General features: G+C 38.1%; 1 protein-coding gene across 1 annotated transcript in view; it reads right to left on the minus strand.

The window, feature by feature from the left end:
* DOK6 (docking protein 6) overlaps window positions 1-16,124 on the minus strand; it is a 250,950-nt gene that overhangs the window by 71,430 nt on the left and 163,396 nt on the right. Inside the window, exon 6 of the mRNA XM_054639325.2 lies at window positions 381-519. Coding sequence (XP_054495300.1) covers window positions 381-519 — 139 coding nt within the window. The remainder of the gene's footprint in view (window positions 1-380; window positions 520-16,124) is intronic.

The raw sequence follows: 16,124 nt of genomic DNA on the forward strand, positions 1-16,124 counted from the left end.
AAAACAAAACATGTCTGCTGTCACCTAGAAGTGTTTATACTGGGTTTTTTTCGACTTGTGAGGCCATGAGGAGCAATTGAAACTCATTCATCAGTAGTCAAGACAACGGCTAAAGGTTTAATCCTCGAGTAACAGAGCCCCAATTTCAAAGAGGGTGACCATGGATCTCTTGTCTAATGGTATCCCCTGATCCAAAAAAAACACCTACAAAAGATCATTGTACAGAACACACCAAGGATCCCTAACCATGAATGTACATAAATCTGAAAGTCTGTTTTGTCTTAGCCACACAGCTGATACTATCATTACAGGTGAATCCACTGACTTTGGTTTATTACCAATTTTTATAAGTTTAAAGACTTTTGGTAGAAGGACCTTACCCTTGCCTTCTGCTCCATTTCCATCATTAATCTTTCATGCTGCTCAGCTATTGCCAGTGTTGCAGAATGGACCTTCTGATATATCATTTCTCCTTCTCGTGTTTGAAAGGTGAACAGCCCTTCTCCTGTGTCGCACATCCTGCAGGGAGATTTAAGCAGAATGGAAAGAAAAAAAATGAGTATTGTGTAATTTTTATCTAACTATTACAAAAAGTGAATACCTTACAGTAGCAAATGCCAACTTTAGAGATGTAGTTAAGCTCTGAAATTCCAAACACTAAACATCTGCAGTTATTTTTAGCACTGGAAAAAAAACATATTCCAAGAGATGGGCAGAACTTCATTAACATATTTTTTAAATTCAGTTTTAATCATCATCTGGATAGTGAAAAAGAACCTTTAGCATGGAATAAAAACTTGAGGTAATAGAGTCAGTTATTTCTGTCATTTTTTCCAAATGTCTGCACCAGTAAGTGTGAGCTAAATTTAATTGTTTTAACCAGTTGATGCCAGAAATACATAGTACATTGTGACATTGAAAAGCTGACATTTTAAGAGAACACTGACCAACTAAAAATGCCATTATGGTTAATCACTACAAAGATGATGCATTGAAAGACAGCATTAAAAGGGTTAAATTATTACTACCTCTGTCAGTATATTTATGTGAGGCAGCATCCAAAGTTATCCTGGTAATAACAAAAGCCATTCAGTCCATTTGAGAATAAGAACAGTTGTGAAAGAAGATTAAATAATGAAAAAAAACCCCTCCAGAAATAAAATTTACTTTCTTCTTTTGAGGGAGCAACTGCTGTTATCCTTATCTGTGATATCAGTGCAGCATTATTCAGAGAAAGAAGAGTGGTACACAGTAAATACAATGACAAAAAGGTCTGGGAAATACAAGAAATAGGAGTAAGAAATAATGTTAGATTGCTGTGTGACCATTATTTGGAGGATGTACATGCTGTTAACCAGTGGTGCAATGCAATGTATTTATATTAGTAGTTCCATTATATTATCAGTATCTGATTTACATATTTTTTTATAGACTACTTGCAGTTTCGGAAATGGAATTTCAAAAATCCTTTTTATTTGGTCTGATACCTCCTGAAGAGATTTTCAGTTATCTGTGACAGAAAAGTGTTGACTTGAGTCACTGATGCATAACATGCATCAATAATAGAGAGATTTTGATTTGCCTTAAAACATCAGATTCCTTTATTGTTTTGGATGTTTACATTATTTTTAAAGAAACCAAATTTTGTTAATATCCCAGCTCCTTCAGCATGGTCCCATAAAGCCCAAAACCCACAGAATTAAAAAAAAAATAGAAAAACGTGTCCCAAATAGTTCAACATTCAAACGGGTTTTTAAATATTATCTTTAGAATTTGCATCCCATATTGTGTATGATTATTTATGCATTAAATTTTACAAAAAGACATTCCCATCAAATAAACATACAGATCTATATTACTTTAATTAAATAACAATTTAAAAATACCTCCTACAATATTATATGCACACACACAATTATACTGCATCTTTTTGAAAAGACAATACTTTTTTTCGTGAGTCTTATGTTTTTGTCAAATTAGGATATGGCTTCCTAAACAATTTCATTTAAAAAGTTACCTGAATAGGGCTGTTATGCTATATTAGGGACTACTGAGAGTTCAGCCGTTGCCTCTGATTTCAAGGTTGACCAGTGAAAAAAAAACCTTATTAACACAAAATCTTTTCCTGTTCACTGGAGGAGACATGCTACTGTGAGCCTTGTACAAAGAATTTATGCATGTCTGTGTTTGGGAAGAGCAAAAAGTATTGGAGGCAGAAACAGTAAACAGAGGTGTTTCTGAAAAATACCTGGTGAAAATACTTTGTAATGATCAACTGAGGTATTGAAACCAAATTCATAGTCTTAAAAATACATGATTAACAATATTATCCATAATTTTGGAATAATACCAGTTTACTTCATTGAAAAATAGAAATAAAATAAAATCCATTTTATAGATAGGTACTATTTAATCAGTGTTAATGTGATGTGCTAATTAAGAGATTTAAAATAGAGCTTTTTGTATTAAATTCCAATGGAGATCAAGATCCCTGCTGTAAACATTTAAGACATATTATATCCTTAGACAGAGTCCTCCAAAGAGCTTCTGGTGGAAATAAAATGTCCCCAGAGTTTTGTGACATTATGGCAACAGCCTTTCAGATCCCTCAGGGCATCATATAGCCAGTACTCTGCTTTTGTGTAAAGAGATCTTAATAAAATTCAAACAGCGTGAAATGGAAAGTCTGGAAAAAAGGATGGGGTTTCAGAAACTGAAGGAAAATATGATCTTTTTGTTGGTTTCAGAGGATGAAAAATCTTTTACAGAGATAAAAACAAGGAAAAGGGGGAAAAATAGGCAATGGGGCATGATTAACATTGATGGACTTAGCTGGCGCTTTCCACCACACAAACCCCAACCACCCCCACTGCCTGCCAGAGCAGGGTCTGTGCCTGGCTGGGGGCACCAGTGCAGGCTGTGGCACTGCCACCTCACCCCCTGCACAGCACACTGCCCTGCCTCCCAGCCTCAGCTGTGGTGGACGTGTCACACCAGGGTTGGAAAGCCATGGCCAGCAGCCGCCCCATGAGGGCTTCCCTGGCTAGTGATGGATGGTCTGCACACAGCTGCTCAAAATTGGAGGTGAAGGAGAATTGTGGGCATCATTTTTTAAAGTGCTGAATTCCCCTAGCTTGACTTGAAGTTTAATACGACTTAATGCCCCAAAGAATTAAGTAGTTGTTACTTGGCGCATCTGAACCAAGTGAAAGCAGCAAAAATTGTTAGCGTAAAACATTCTTTCTTCCATTTAAACTTCTTATGAATAATCTGTCTCCCAAGGAGATTAATCCCTTTGCCATAGTAAGGTTGTCCTGTTCATCTCCTCAGAGCATTGTTCCATTACTCTGAAGTAAAGTGAAAATCTGAGTTTAGACCTTCTAAGTCTAATCTAGTCCCATCTATTTTTCGGCTGTATTCTATTCTAGTTATAAACCAAGATGAGTAGCCTCATTAGGGTTAGGTTCAGTCTTTCCTGAACAAGGAAACATAGACTAACACAGAAGCACTCCTAAGAATGATGAAGATGGGGACAGGGAAAGGGGGCTCTCTGAAGCTTAAGGGTTTTGCCATAAAAGCAAAACCTTTACATATCTGGACAACAGAAACAGATAAACCCATGAGCTGAAACAAGACTTGTCTTGTTCTATTTATCGTCCAAACAAAGTCAGTAGGACAAAAAGCTATTATGTCTATGGCCCATCTAGAGGTCAGATAACTATCCCTATAAAGCTCCAGTTTAGGAGGTTTAGCCTAGCTAATGTCTTGTTAATTTCTCTGTGTTCAAAGCATACATGGTTGATCAATTAATAACCAATTTAATAACATTTTCATAACTTTTACACGCCCTAAAATCACCTTTGAGAAAAGGCAGGACAAAGGTCTGGGCCTCCTTTTTCCTGGTACTGTCTCAGTTAAGCAGTGCAGTCCTACCAACTTGGTATGACCTTCACTGTCAGAAAAATGTCACTGATTTTGTATGCTTCAATTTTTTTTATGAGATACTTGCAGTCTGCGGGTGCTTGAAAAATGCCGATCTATTTCTGTGTTTTTCAACTTTGAAACAGAGATGTCATTAACCTATGCTTTAAGATATTTAAGGATTCAATGCATTAAAATGCATGAAGTGCTTTTACTGAAACAGAAAAGTGCATTTTTTTTCATAAATTATTACAGAATGATATAACTGGACAGTGACACCACTAGATAAACAGTTCTGCAAATAATTGCAATTTTTAAAATTCTTTAAAAACTGCAGCAGCTTTCCACAACTATCACCATCAGCAGATCTGGCTCAAGAACCAGGAGAGAAAATACAGAGGAATGTGGGAGCTCAGCTTTTGGCCTAGGACAAGCTGGATTCAGAGATCAGCAGTGAAAGTTCTTGCTTTCATTGAAGGTAGAATTTCTGTTCAAGTCATAGAGATTTTCCCACCACTATTTCCAGACATTTTTCAACATGTCCCAAATTCATACAATGGTTTCCCACTGCCTTTGCTCAGTATGCAATTTCTGCCTTTTAGATAAGAGTCAATACTGTATATTAAACCATGTAGAATTCCCTTCAAAAAGGAAACTTCATTGACTTGACCATCATTTATAAAAAGTACTTTTTCCCAGATAAAAGTTCATGCTGTCATGTCACTGGTGAAATATCTTAAAAGTTTAACAGTGCAGTATTCAGCAACTGCATGAGAAGACAAGAATTTGACATATCAGCTTCACTATTTCCATTAGGGGTAAAATCTATTTTCACAAAAATGAAGGTTGAATGAAAACTAAAATGCCCAGAAAAATTATTGTCTTGTTTTAAAATAAAAGATAACTTACAATTATAAGTAGAAAAAAAATTTAGCTGTTCATATATCTACATTTAATTTTTAATGAATTTTATTTATTTCTTTTTATCAACAAATAATTTGGGATTAAAGAAATAATGGCTGATTTATAGACTCAAACTTGTATCAAATTACATACAAATAATTAAAAAGAGGTAATCATCCTCAAATAGAAACTGAAAATACATCATAAAAAAGTCTACTCTTAATGATTAATTGCTACTAATAACTATAAATATTAATAACTTATAGGTAATAAATACCTTACTTTAGCATTTCCAGTTCTTGAAATAGAAATAGACTTTAAATTCTTAAATGAGAACAGATCATGACTACGTATTGTCCAGTAGCAAGTACCAAACTGGATGTAATTGTTGTTGCATACTCCACAGCTAGAGTTTGAAATACGGTTTCATTAAAAGAATGGAGCTGTTTACTCAGACACTTCAAGGCCCAAAAATTAAATTAATAAAATCACAGAACCACAGAATTCTTAGAATTGGAAGAGACCTCTGGAAATCATCTGGACCAATTCACCTTTCCAAGGTAGTGTCACCAAGAGCAGATAACACAGGAACTTGTCCCAGTGAGTTTTAAAAGTCTCCAGAGAGAGAGACTTCATGACCTCCTTGGGCAGCCTGTTCCAGTTCTCTGCCACCCTCAATGAAAAGTTCTTCTGCATGCTGAGGTAGAACTTCTTGTGTTTCAGTTTATGGCTATTTGCTCCTTGTCCTGTCACTGGGCACCACTGAAAAGAGTCTGGCACTGTTAGTGTTCAGAAACACATAATCGTGTAAGTGATTATATGCAGGTGCTTTTATTAAGAGCTCTGGGAATCAGGGGTGTTTTCCACCCAAATCTGACTCCGACTATACATTCGAGATGATCGTGTTTTTATATTCTATCATTATATAACTTTCATGTTAATTATTAAACTTATATTGTTCTATTGTATACATAGATTTCAGCTAAGCATAGCCCCCCTAAATTTCCCACATAGCTTCTCATGATTCTTCTTATGATTATATAATAATTACATTTAATTACTAAACAATCATCACATCTAACAATTATATCATTTATCATACTGCTTACGCAGGTGCAGTGATCTGAGAAAACACAAAGCCTAACGTTTTCAAAGTCTATCTTTAACACTTTCCAGGGCTCCACTATCAGCACCACCCTCTTGGCACCTGCCTTAGAGATGTTTAAATGTATTGATGTGAATGCCTCTCATTCTTCTCTTCTCCAGACTAAGCAGGCCCAGCTCCCACAGTCTCCCCTCATAAGAGAAATGCTCCGGACCCCAAATCATCTCTGTGGCCCCTGATGGACCCTCTCCAGTAGCTCCTTGTCTTTCCTGTACTGAGCAGCTCAGAACTGGTCACAGCACTCCAGATGTGGCCTGACTAGGGCTGAGCAGGGGGGGAGGATCAACTCCCTCAGCCTGCTGGCCACGCTCTTCCCAAAGCATCCCAGGATCCCATTGGCCCTCCTGGCCACAAGGGCACTGCTTGGCTCATGGCCAGCTTGTCACCCAGCAGGACTCCCAGGTCCTTCTCTGCAGAGCTGCTCTCCAGCAGGTCAGCCCCAACCTGCGCTGGTACTTGGGGTTGTTCCTCCCCAGGTGCAGGACCCTGCACTTGCCCTTGTGGAACCTCATTTGGTTTCTCTCCACCCAGCTCTCCAGCCTATCAAGGTCCCACTTAATGGCAGCAGAGCCTCCAGCTGTATCAGCCACTCCCCCAGTTTTGTATCATCATCATCATCAAACTTGCTGGGGTTACATTCTCTCCATTCGTCCAGGTCATTGATAAACAATCTGAATTAGGCCAGTCCCAGTATTGATCCCTGGGCAATGCCACTGACTGCAGGCCTCCAGCTGGGTTCTACTTCTCTGATCATGATCTCTGAGCTCTGCCTTGATCCACCTCACAAGTGCTTAGCTAGGTAATGCTCATTTCCTGTATGCCAAAGAAGCCTGGTCATATGGGACCAGGCCTGTTACTTCTAAGATGAGTAATAAATAAAAGTCAGCCTTTCTTTAAAGCCTTGAAGCTGTGGCTGTCAGTCATGAAAAGGAACTAATTGGTATGCACTATCTAACTCTGAACTGAGATACTTATTTTTTATGTTGCTACAGCTTTGATTTTTTAAAAAGTGGTGGAAACTAGCAATTTTGCCTCCAATTTAATTAGATTATCAGTGGAGACACACAAACACTATCTCTCTTGTGGATATCTAACTTTTGTTCTTTCCTTGTTTGTTGTTATCTTAACTTGAGCTAAGCCATTTTGACAGAAATCCTGTTTCTTCTTTGTGTGCAAGGACGATACACAAAGCATACACTAAAGACAGGCCAGCTAAGCAGCAGACCTCACTATAAAATGAATGCTAAGCTTCCCTGAGGGTCCAAATTCTTTGCTCATTCCAGCCTTCAACACATGCTAGCTTGCTTCCTGCCAAAGTTGGGCTTTTCTGAGAAAACAAAACAAAACAAAAAAAGCAAGGAAAGCAAATAAACTCTTTGTGGCAAGAGCATATTTAGATAAAAAGCTCCCTTTATGCCTAGGAATGCTTATCAAGATGACTGAAAAATAAACTATGCATGCTTTTATGAAATTTTAAGTCAACTTCTATGTTGAACGGATAGAAAAACAAAGGCAGAAAAAAGGAAATCCTTATAAAAATTCCTAACTTGCTATGGAACAGGCAAATTTGCAGGGGAATCCATAGGAAACAAAGGTATCTTCATAAACAGAATATGTATGGAAAGTTCTATGGGTGGAGCAGAGAGAAGACAATTAATAGAAAATGTGCACAAAGTGTCCAGGTATGCAACTTTGGCAGCAGACGTGGTCAGAAAGACTCAAAGCTGAGACAAGGTCAGTGAAAACAGGGAAATCGTCCTGTGAAAAATCTGTGTTTGGGAAATGAAGATCGTCAAGGTGAAGCACAGAAATGGTGCAAAGTGCAACATCCAGAAGGACTAAACAGAGAATCTGAGTGTGCTCTGTTACACATTCCCTATGGGAATAGAGTTAAACTGCCATGCCTTGCTGTCAGCATTTTAGAGTTTTATCTGGAGTGTCAAAAGGATAACCTAGAAATTTTATGATCTGAGAAGCAAATAATGAAAATGTTTTGATATATGAGGTGTCTGTCTGCCCCCCTTAATCATGGTTATTTACCAGCAAGAATATACAAGAAGAAAAAGCAATTATGCATGCTATCTACTAATTGCCAGCCATAGGCATTCCTCCATGACACTTATTGTCATGTTTTTGCACTTAAGCTGAGGTGGGAAACTTTACACTTCTCTTGAATATGCTTGAATACCCTCGAATTTGGCCTGAGTTAATACAGGGAAGCTCGAATATTATCAGACCTTTGATATGGCTCAGTAACTTGATCATGGAGCTTAGCCCCAAAGATTTGTTCAAGGTCAGATCTCGTGCTTCTTGAGTCATCCACAGTGTTTTCAACTAAATGCTCTAAGGGATCTCCACACTATCCGTGTAGCTTTCCTACTAAGGCCATTTATAGAAACATTTTGAAATTCTGAGAAGGAAAACATTCACAGATGGAGTGGAAATGATTGATGATGATTTGCTGCCAGGTAGGTGGAACACCACCACTCAGAGGAATCCAGCAGTCCTTCTCTAATATTACCTAGAGGATCTTAATGCATTCTGAGTTGGAAATCTTTTAAAGACCTTATATGCAGCAAAATCTTATGTGCTAGTCTGATGAATACACCGTTAGTCTTTCTGAGCAGACACGTGATGCCCTAAAAATTTTCCCTGCTATAGGGAGACTTATAGGGGGACTCATTTTGTGAGTGAATAGTATTTTTTCATTATAAGATTATTTATTTTTCTGCCTAAACCAGAAACCATTTAAGTTGTATAATATACCAGAAGCAAAAATTTTCTCATGGAAACGTTTTTCTTTGTTTTAAGGACATATAGGACACATTTCTCTACAGTACTGGTGGTAATTACGCCTCTTGGGATACTTTTTCTTTCATTGACTGTGCTGCCTCTACAGCCACTGTCTCTGATGCCCCATGTGATAGCACATTTAGATCACCAGGGCATATGAGGGTTACCAACCTATTTCTGCATGCCAGATATTTCCACTTTTTGCTTAATGGAAGTGCAGAAAGTGGGCTGTGACTTTGTCTGGACTACATCAATGATTGTCCACTAGCATTATAAACCTCTATTTCATTTCCACAGGGTTTACCCCTGTCTATCATAGGACACAGTGGAAAAATATATACTTTAGTTTTTTTCCTGAGTTTCAGTTTTGATAAGAAGGAAGATTCTATCTGGGGCTTATTTCAGGCCACTTTTATTTGGTTGCTACCAAGCCATCCGTACTCTTATCATTAAGATGTTCTTGTTTGTATTAATTACTTTGATATATCAGAATAAAATTAGCTAGTGCTGAAGAGTTAAAGATAGTAAATAATTCTCAATGCTGGTTACAGTATAAAAAGCAGCAAACTGGACTCAAAGTCAGGCATAAGAGGTGGAATGTGGAGATTGATGTGCAATTATGAAATATGTCCATATGTAATAGCAAACATGCTGTGCAGAGGCTCTGTTTTCTATTTCCTAGATCCTAGAAACTAAGCTGTGGTGTGAAACTAAGCTTGTCCACCAAGGCTGCTCTATCACTTCTCAGCTGGACAGAGGAGAGAAAATATGAGGAAAGGTGTCTGAGTTGAGATAAGGACAGGGAGAGATCAGTCACCAGTTACTGTCAAAGACAAAGCAGACTCAGCTCAGGGAGAGTATTTGAATTTATTGCCAATCAAATCAGAACAGGCTAATGAGAAGTAAACCCAAATCTTAAGAATATCATCCACCCACTCCTTCTTCTTTCCTGGGCTTAATTTTATTCCTGATTCTCTACCTTCTTCTCTCCAATGGCACAGGAGGATGGGGAAAGGAAACTGCTGTCCATCCATTGTTTCTGCCCCTCCCCTCCTCCTCAGTTGGATGACTTCTCAAACTCTTTCCCTTCTCCAGTATGGGATCTCTCCCACAGGAGACAGTCCTCCATGACCTTATGCTACAGAAGTCCGTCCCACAGGCTGCAGCCTTACACAAACTGCTCTGGCATAGGTACCTTCCAGAGCGTTGTCCTTCAGGAGCAGACTGCTCCAATGTGAGTCCCCAATGGGGCCAAATGTCCTTCCAGCCAATCTGTTCCAGCATGGGCTCCTCTCTCCATGAGCCCACAGGTCCCTGACAAGAGCCTATTCCAGGCTTCCCACAGGGCCACAGCCTCCTCTGGCATCTACCTGCTCCACTGTAGGATCCTCCATGGGCTGCAGGTGGATCTCTGCTCCACCATGGACTTCCACAGCTGCCTAACCGTGGTCTGCCGGCAAATCCCAGCTCCATGCCTGGAGCATCCCCTGCCCCTCCTTCTCCCCTGCCTTTGGTGTCTGCAGGGCTGTATCTCATATTCTTACTCTTCTCTCTGGCTGCAGTTGCTGTTCGTCAGGGTTTCTTTCCCTGCTTCATAAATCCATTGTCCCAGAGGGCTACCATGACCCTAGTGGGCTTGGCCTTGGCCAGCATCAGCTCTGTCTTGGAGCTGCCTGGCACTGGCTCAGTCAGACATGGGGGAAGCTTCTGGCAGCTACCCCTGTAGTCCCCTGCTACCAAAGCCTTGTCACACAAACCCAATACACCCAATACCAAGACATTGTTCCTAACTACCAGAAGCAATACTCTGGAGTCCAAGAAGTAGAAACCAAATAATTTACCATATCTACATTTTTTGTCTCTTCCTGCTTTATGGACTATTTTCATAAAACATGACCTAGATGTTTTGATGGGGGCAACTGAACTATGCTGTTTGTGCTTCCATCACCTCTAAGTAAGAAATATTCTAAGTTGCACATGCAAATTACCTTCTTTAATTAGTATTCAGTTCATATTATTTAAGAAATCAGTGCATGTAATTAATGCATATGTATATATAAAACAACCCACTTTATGGAGACTTTTGACACTGCAACATTTTCTTTAAAGAAAAAGTCACACTTATTAAAAAAAAGAGAAGATAATAAAGCCAATTGTTGACATGTTTTTAAATACACAACACATTTGCATTTTTCACAGTTTATGTAATAGAACAGACATGAAAATGCTGTTAGATAATTAGCTCTGTTAATTTGAAGAGCTCAGGTTTTGTTGGTAATGGTGAAATACTATTTAACACCATTAATTAATACTATTTAACTACTGGACTAGCATCTATCCTTACCAGCTTTGTGAAAGATAAACCAAGCGCTCATATATTACTATTTTCATTTTAGTACAGAAGGAGCAGTTATGGCTGGCTGTACAACACACCAGTGTAAAACACTGGTCTGATAAAGAGTTTGAAAGACTACCATAAGCTAAATTTGTCTGACTAAACCTTTTCACTCACCATGGTTTGGCTATTATTTTTCATCTCACTTTTGAACAAGAAAGATACAAGTTCCAGGTGCTGGAATCTGGGATCATATGCAAGTACATACATAGATATTTCTACAGGACTTCTGCAATCCTGCTATTATTCCCCAACAAAGACAAATATCCCATAACAATACTATTCAGCTTCTTTCTGTGTCTTTAGGAGCAGTACACAGGGGAAACAACATTTAATCTACATTAATACTGTTGACTTTGACAAACATAAAATGTTAAATATAATACCCAAATAAGGCCGTTACTGGTTAAAATAAATGATAGTGTAATAGTACAGGAGCCCTGTGGCAGAACATCACTACTTGCTATAAGAAAAACAATAAAACTTAGTGACCCAAGATCTTTATTTTCTCCCTTTTTATTTTTTCTTTTGGAGCCCTCCAGGACTGTTATCTTCAGGACTATTCCTCGCTCAGGGTGCTGGGGATGGAAATTTTGTCAGATGATATTCCCTAGAGTCTACATTAATTCTGAACACAATGAGATACAATTCTGGAGTTAACTCAATCCTCTCTCAGAAAGGAACTGTTGTTTTAAAAAGACATTTGCCAGTTAACAGATGTTAAAACAGTAACAGCCAAGGATTGAATTTGTATAGGTATATCTGTTAATTTTATTTAATCTTTGAGAAACTTGAGATATTTAGAAGCTGTGACACTGCACATAATATTTGGAATACCTGATGATGCTCAACTTAAAGAAGGTGGTCACCTCCAACTTCACCCAATCTATGATCCTGGGATTCCAGTTTTGTAATAATCCCCAGTTTTGCATCTACACATACCTATAAGTAGGATACCAAGAATTTATTGTATAATGTCTCACTGACCTTTTATTTGTGGATTGAATGGTATTGGAAACAAACTGTGCCTTCTGTGAAGCAGGCAGATGCTGTGTTTTTGTCATTTTATTTTGACAGCCAGCATGCAAAGTAGGTAATTCCTGATCAAAGTATATCCACATAAGGAGAGAAAGAAAAATTTCTGGAGGGCTGAACAGGAATGAACTAATGCAATTAATGTTTTTGATTGACGAATAATAGCAGAGAAATAGAAGTAAAAATTATGAAGGAACTAATACAGAGCCACGTTTAGAGCCATAGAAACAGGAAAAAAGATGAAGTAGTCACAGGCATAATTTTAACATGCATCCGAAACATCAATTTTCCCAGTTTATGAAGAATGAATGCTGCATTCTCTCATTTCAAAAGTGGGACACAAAAAGTGTGAAGAAATGATGAAAGGAGCACCCTGAGCATTCTATGTTGAGTTTTTTGAGTATTTCAAAATAAGCACTTCAAGTGTTCCTCCCACCACTTCCCCATTTAAATGCACCATCAAGAGTGATTTCAGCCATTAAAGCATTTATGGTCAGTCATTTCTCTGAAGCTTTCAGCACATTGTGATTTTATTGTGGTGGGGATTTAAGCACTGCTGACTTCTCTCAATGTCAGTCCACCTGCAAGGTATGAAAGATGCTGCTTTGACCATTGTGGCCATAGAGGAATTTTCAGAAAGTCAAATGCAAATATTATGGGCACGCACGGCTGTCCACTCACCATGCTATGTACATACACTAATGAGTAATTAACATATGCTAATGACATTCAAGGACTCATCAACACTAATCTCAGAAGTGGTAGGTTGTCAACTCCAACAGCAGCGACCCCAGGGGTAGGCAACAGCGCCAGGTATTAAACAAGGCCGGGATTTGTTTAAAAAAAACAAAGCTGTATCTGTCAGACACTGAATTAGAATTGAATATCTTGGCTGAAGGCTGTGGTTCTGGCCTGAACTTTAGCTAGACATGTATGCTGACACCAGTGGTCAAATAGTGCCTTCTGTGGGAAACTGAGTGTGCAGTAACATCAAAAAGTAATCACAGAAAATGTGCAACCCCCACCACAAGCATTAAAAATTCACTGAACTTGCACCGACTTGCTATGTGTGGTATTTAATTTAGTGAGGAAACATGACTTCACTCCCACTTGCTTTAACTTTTCCTCTTTGACACAAGCCAGGCAGAAGTGAAGTAGACAGATTTTCCCTGTTCTCTCAATTGCAAACAGCAGCAATTCTGTTATGGATCAAACAACTCCCACTGCATTCGCCTGGCATCTCTGACTCCAAGTTTGATTGTGTATAAGACATTCTTGTGCTAGTCCTCTCCAGCAGTGGAAAAACTCTCTGTAAGGTTTTCTCATTAGTCTGATAGCTAAAATCAATTTTAGTTTGTGTTCAGGTTAGTGGCAGCATGATAACATCTTGAGAACCCTTGAAATATTTCATATCTTCAAAATTGTTCCATAAAATTTTGTTCCATAAAAACAGAGACTTCTTACAATTACACAGGTAAGTGGGAAGAAAAAGGTATAAGTGGATAAAAGAGGTGTAGAAACAAAGAAATGGAAGAACATAGTCCTGCAAAAGAAAATCATCACAAATAATCACATAGCTTAGATCATACTGGAAAAGGACAGGAAAAGAATATGAAAGGATGAAAAAAAAAAGCAGAAAGCATTATTTACAGTTTATAGTTACATACTTTGGGCTCCCTGCATATTTTCCTATAGTACCACATATAATATCTCCTGTCTAAAACTTCATGGGATGCAATGGCCATTTTCTGACATTTTGACAAATGTCCATTTCCACATAATTAATATCAATCAGTTATGCTGATTGTATTCTTTTTGTTGAGTATCTACTATGAGTCCTGTGTGAAACTACTGATTGGCTAAAGACATATTTTATGCTATCTTTAGTGAGGATTTTGCTTAAACTCAAGAGGTTTAAGCAAGAATGGTGAGAACTGTGGTCATTGTGCTCACATGCCACCATTTAATATTCCCTCAGAGCAGTTCTCTGCAGAGCACTGAGTTACTATTAATTGACAAGAAAAGCACCTTAACAAGTCTGCCAGAAAAGGGGAAAAACAAAGACTGAAAAACAAATTTGGGATAGTATAATCTAAAAGTATGAAATCCATCTTGTCCAATGCATAAAATTTTTAAGCACAGCATGCCTGCTCTCTGCCCAGGGAACCTGGGGCATTGTTTGAAAGCAAAATGAAAAAAGCAATCATCCTTTGCTGTGAAAAAAAAAAATACTAACAAGCTTCTTTAACACTGGAGTTTACTTGTCTAGTTCAATATTCCAGAGTTTAGGCTTCTACTGTTCTACACTGACTTACACTTAGACACTTACTGTTCTACACTGGCGTTTATAAGAAATTTCTAACATGGAACTGCTCAGAACACTGGAATGTGCCAATCCCTTCTGTCCACCATTCTGCATGCCAGGTTTAAAACCTCATGAACTATAGATGCAAAATCTACTGCTTCACCAAAAATTTATATACAGTTACCCAAACAGAAATCAGTATTGGGGGCAAAAGAGAAGGGGTAAAAATCCCTGATGTGCAGAATGATACATAATGTGTATTCCTGGTTCTTATGTAGCAAAAGGTGACCTTGCCTTTACCGGACACTTACACATAATAGCTGGGGCATGTTTGTGGCTATTCCACATATGCCATTAAAACCATTTTGAATATCCTTAGTAACACTGGAAAAGTTTTTTACAATATTTCCACATTTTGTCAATCTGGAACATTTATATTACAGGTATTCTTTACACCACAGACAGAATCTTAGCCTCCAGATGAATGCTAATATACTTTTTCATTTTTTGTATATTGCTATTTCTACTTTTATTTCACTGATGGTGCCTTTTACCAGCTTTTGACATTACTTCCATGTGCACAGAACACTTTTGCTTGGCTGTCCTCCATTTCATCTGTGCTTCTAAAGCTGAAGCTAATCATACATTTTTTCTTTTTTTTTTTTTCCCCTTCCTCTCTGAGAAATTGGTCTCGTGGGCCTTAAAGAAGCATCCGGTAAAAAAGGCAAAGTACCTGTGGAATGAAGCATTTGAGGTTGTTTTGTCAACATCTGCTAATGACAAACACTTATCCTGGACAATGTCTTCTTGCTACCTTTGCTCATATCTTCCCCACTTTGTGATTACATACTGCTCCTTAAGTGATACACATTTCCAAACCCAGCTACCTTCTGGATTTTTTTTAAGAAGTCTCTCCCTATCAAGTTCTGTCTTACCAGCCAGTTTAATTACCACACTCCTATTTCCTATTCCACATGCTTAGCCCATTCTGTTGTGCCATGCCCACATACTTTCCCTTCCATTTTCACCAATCTCTTCAGTTTCTCTTGGTCCCAGCAAGCTCTTTGTTTTATTGCTCTTTGTTCTCTGATGACAGTAGCAGAATCTTAGATGAGCAGAGATACACATGATCAAGCCTTCATTAAATAAAGGGTTAGCACCCTCATCTGAAAGAATTTCAGGGTTTTCCACTGAACCATCCCCAGGACTACATAGTTTTCTGCCCTTAATCCCATTCCTGACCCATAAATGATACTTATGGTAAGACAGTTTCAAATGTTTTTGACTTTTTAAGCATTGCATACTAATAAATGCAGTAAGTGATGATAATTTATATTTACCTTCATAATCAAGTTGATGAAATTTCAGCCATTTCAGGTAAATAAAATCCCTCCTGGCACTCATCTCAAAATGTTGTTTTCAGAAAGTGTATCAGGAACCATTTAAAGTATCATTTTAAAGAGGGGATATTTTTCAAGTTGGACAGAGAATTATTAAAAAAAATAGCAAAGAAATGTGAAAATTTGCTTAGATATACTGGTTCAAGCAAGCCATGCGAATACAATGTCATATTTGACTTTTTGGCCACTGACAGGATAATCAAGTAG

Source organism: Agelaius phoeniceus, chromosome 1 (genome assembly GCF_051311805.1).
Source record: "Agelaius phoeniceus isolate bAgePho1 chromosome 1, bAgePho1.hap1, whole genome shotgun sequence".
NCBI classification, from domain to species: domain Eukaryota; kingdom Metazoa; phylum Chordata; class Aves; order Passeriformes; family Icteridae; genus Agelaius; species Agelaius phoeniceus.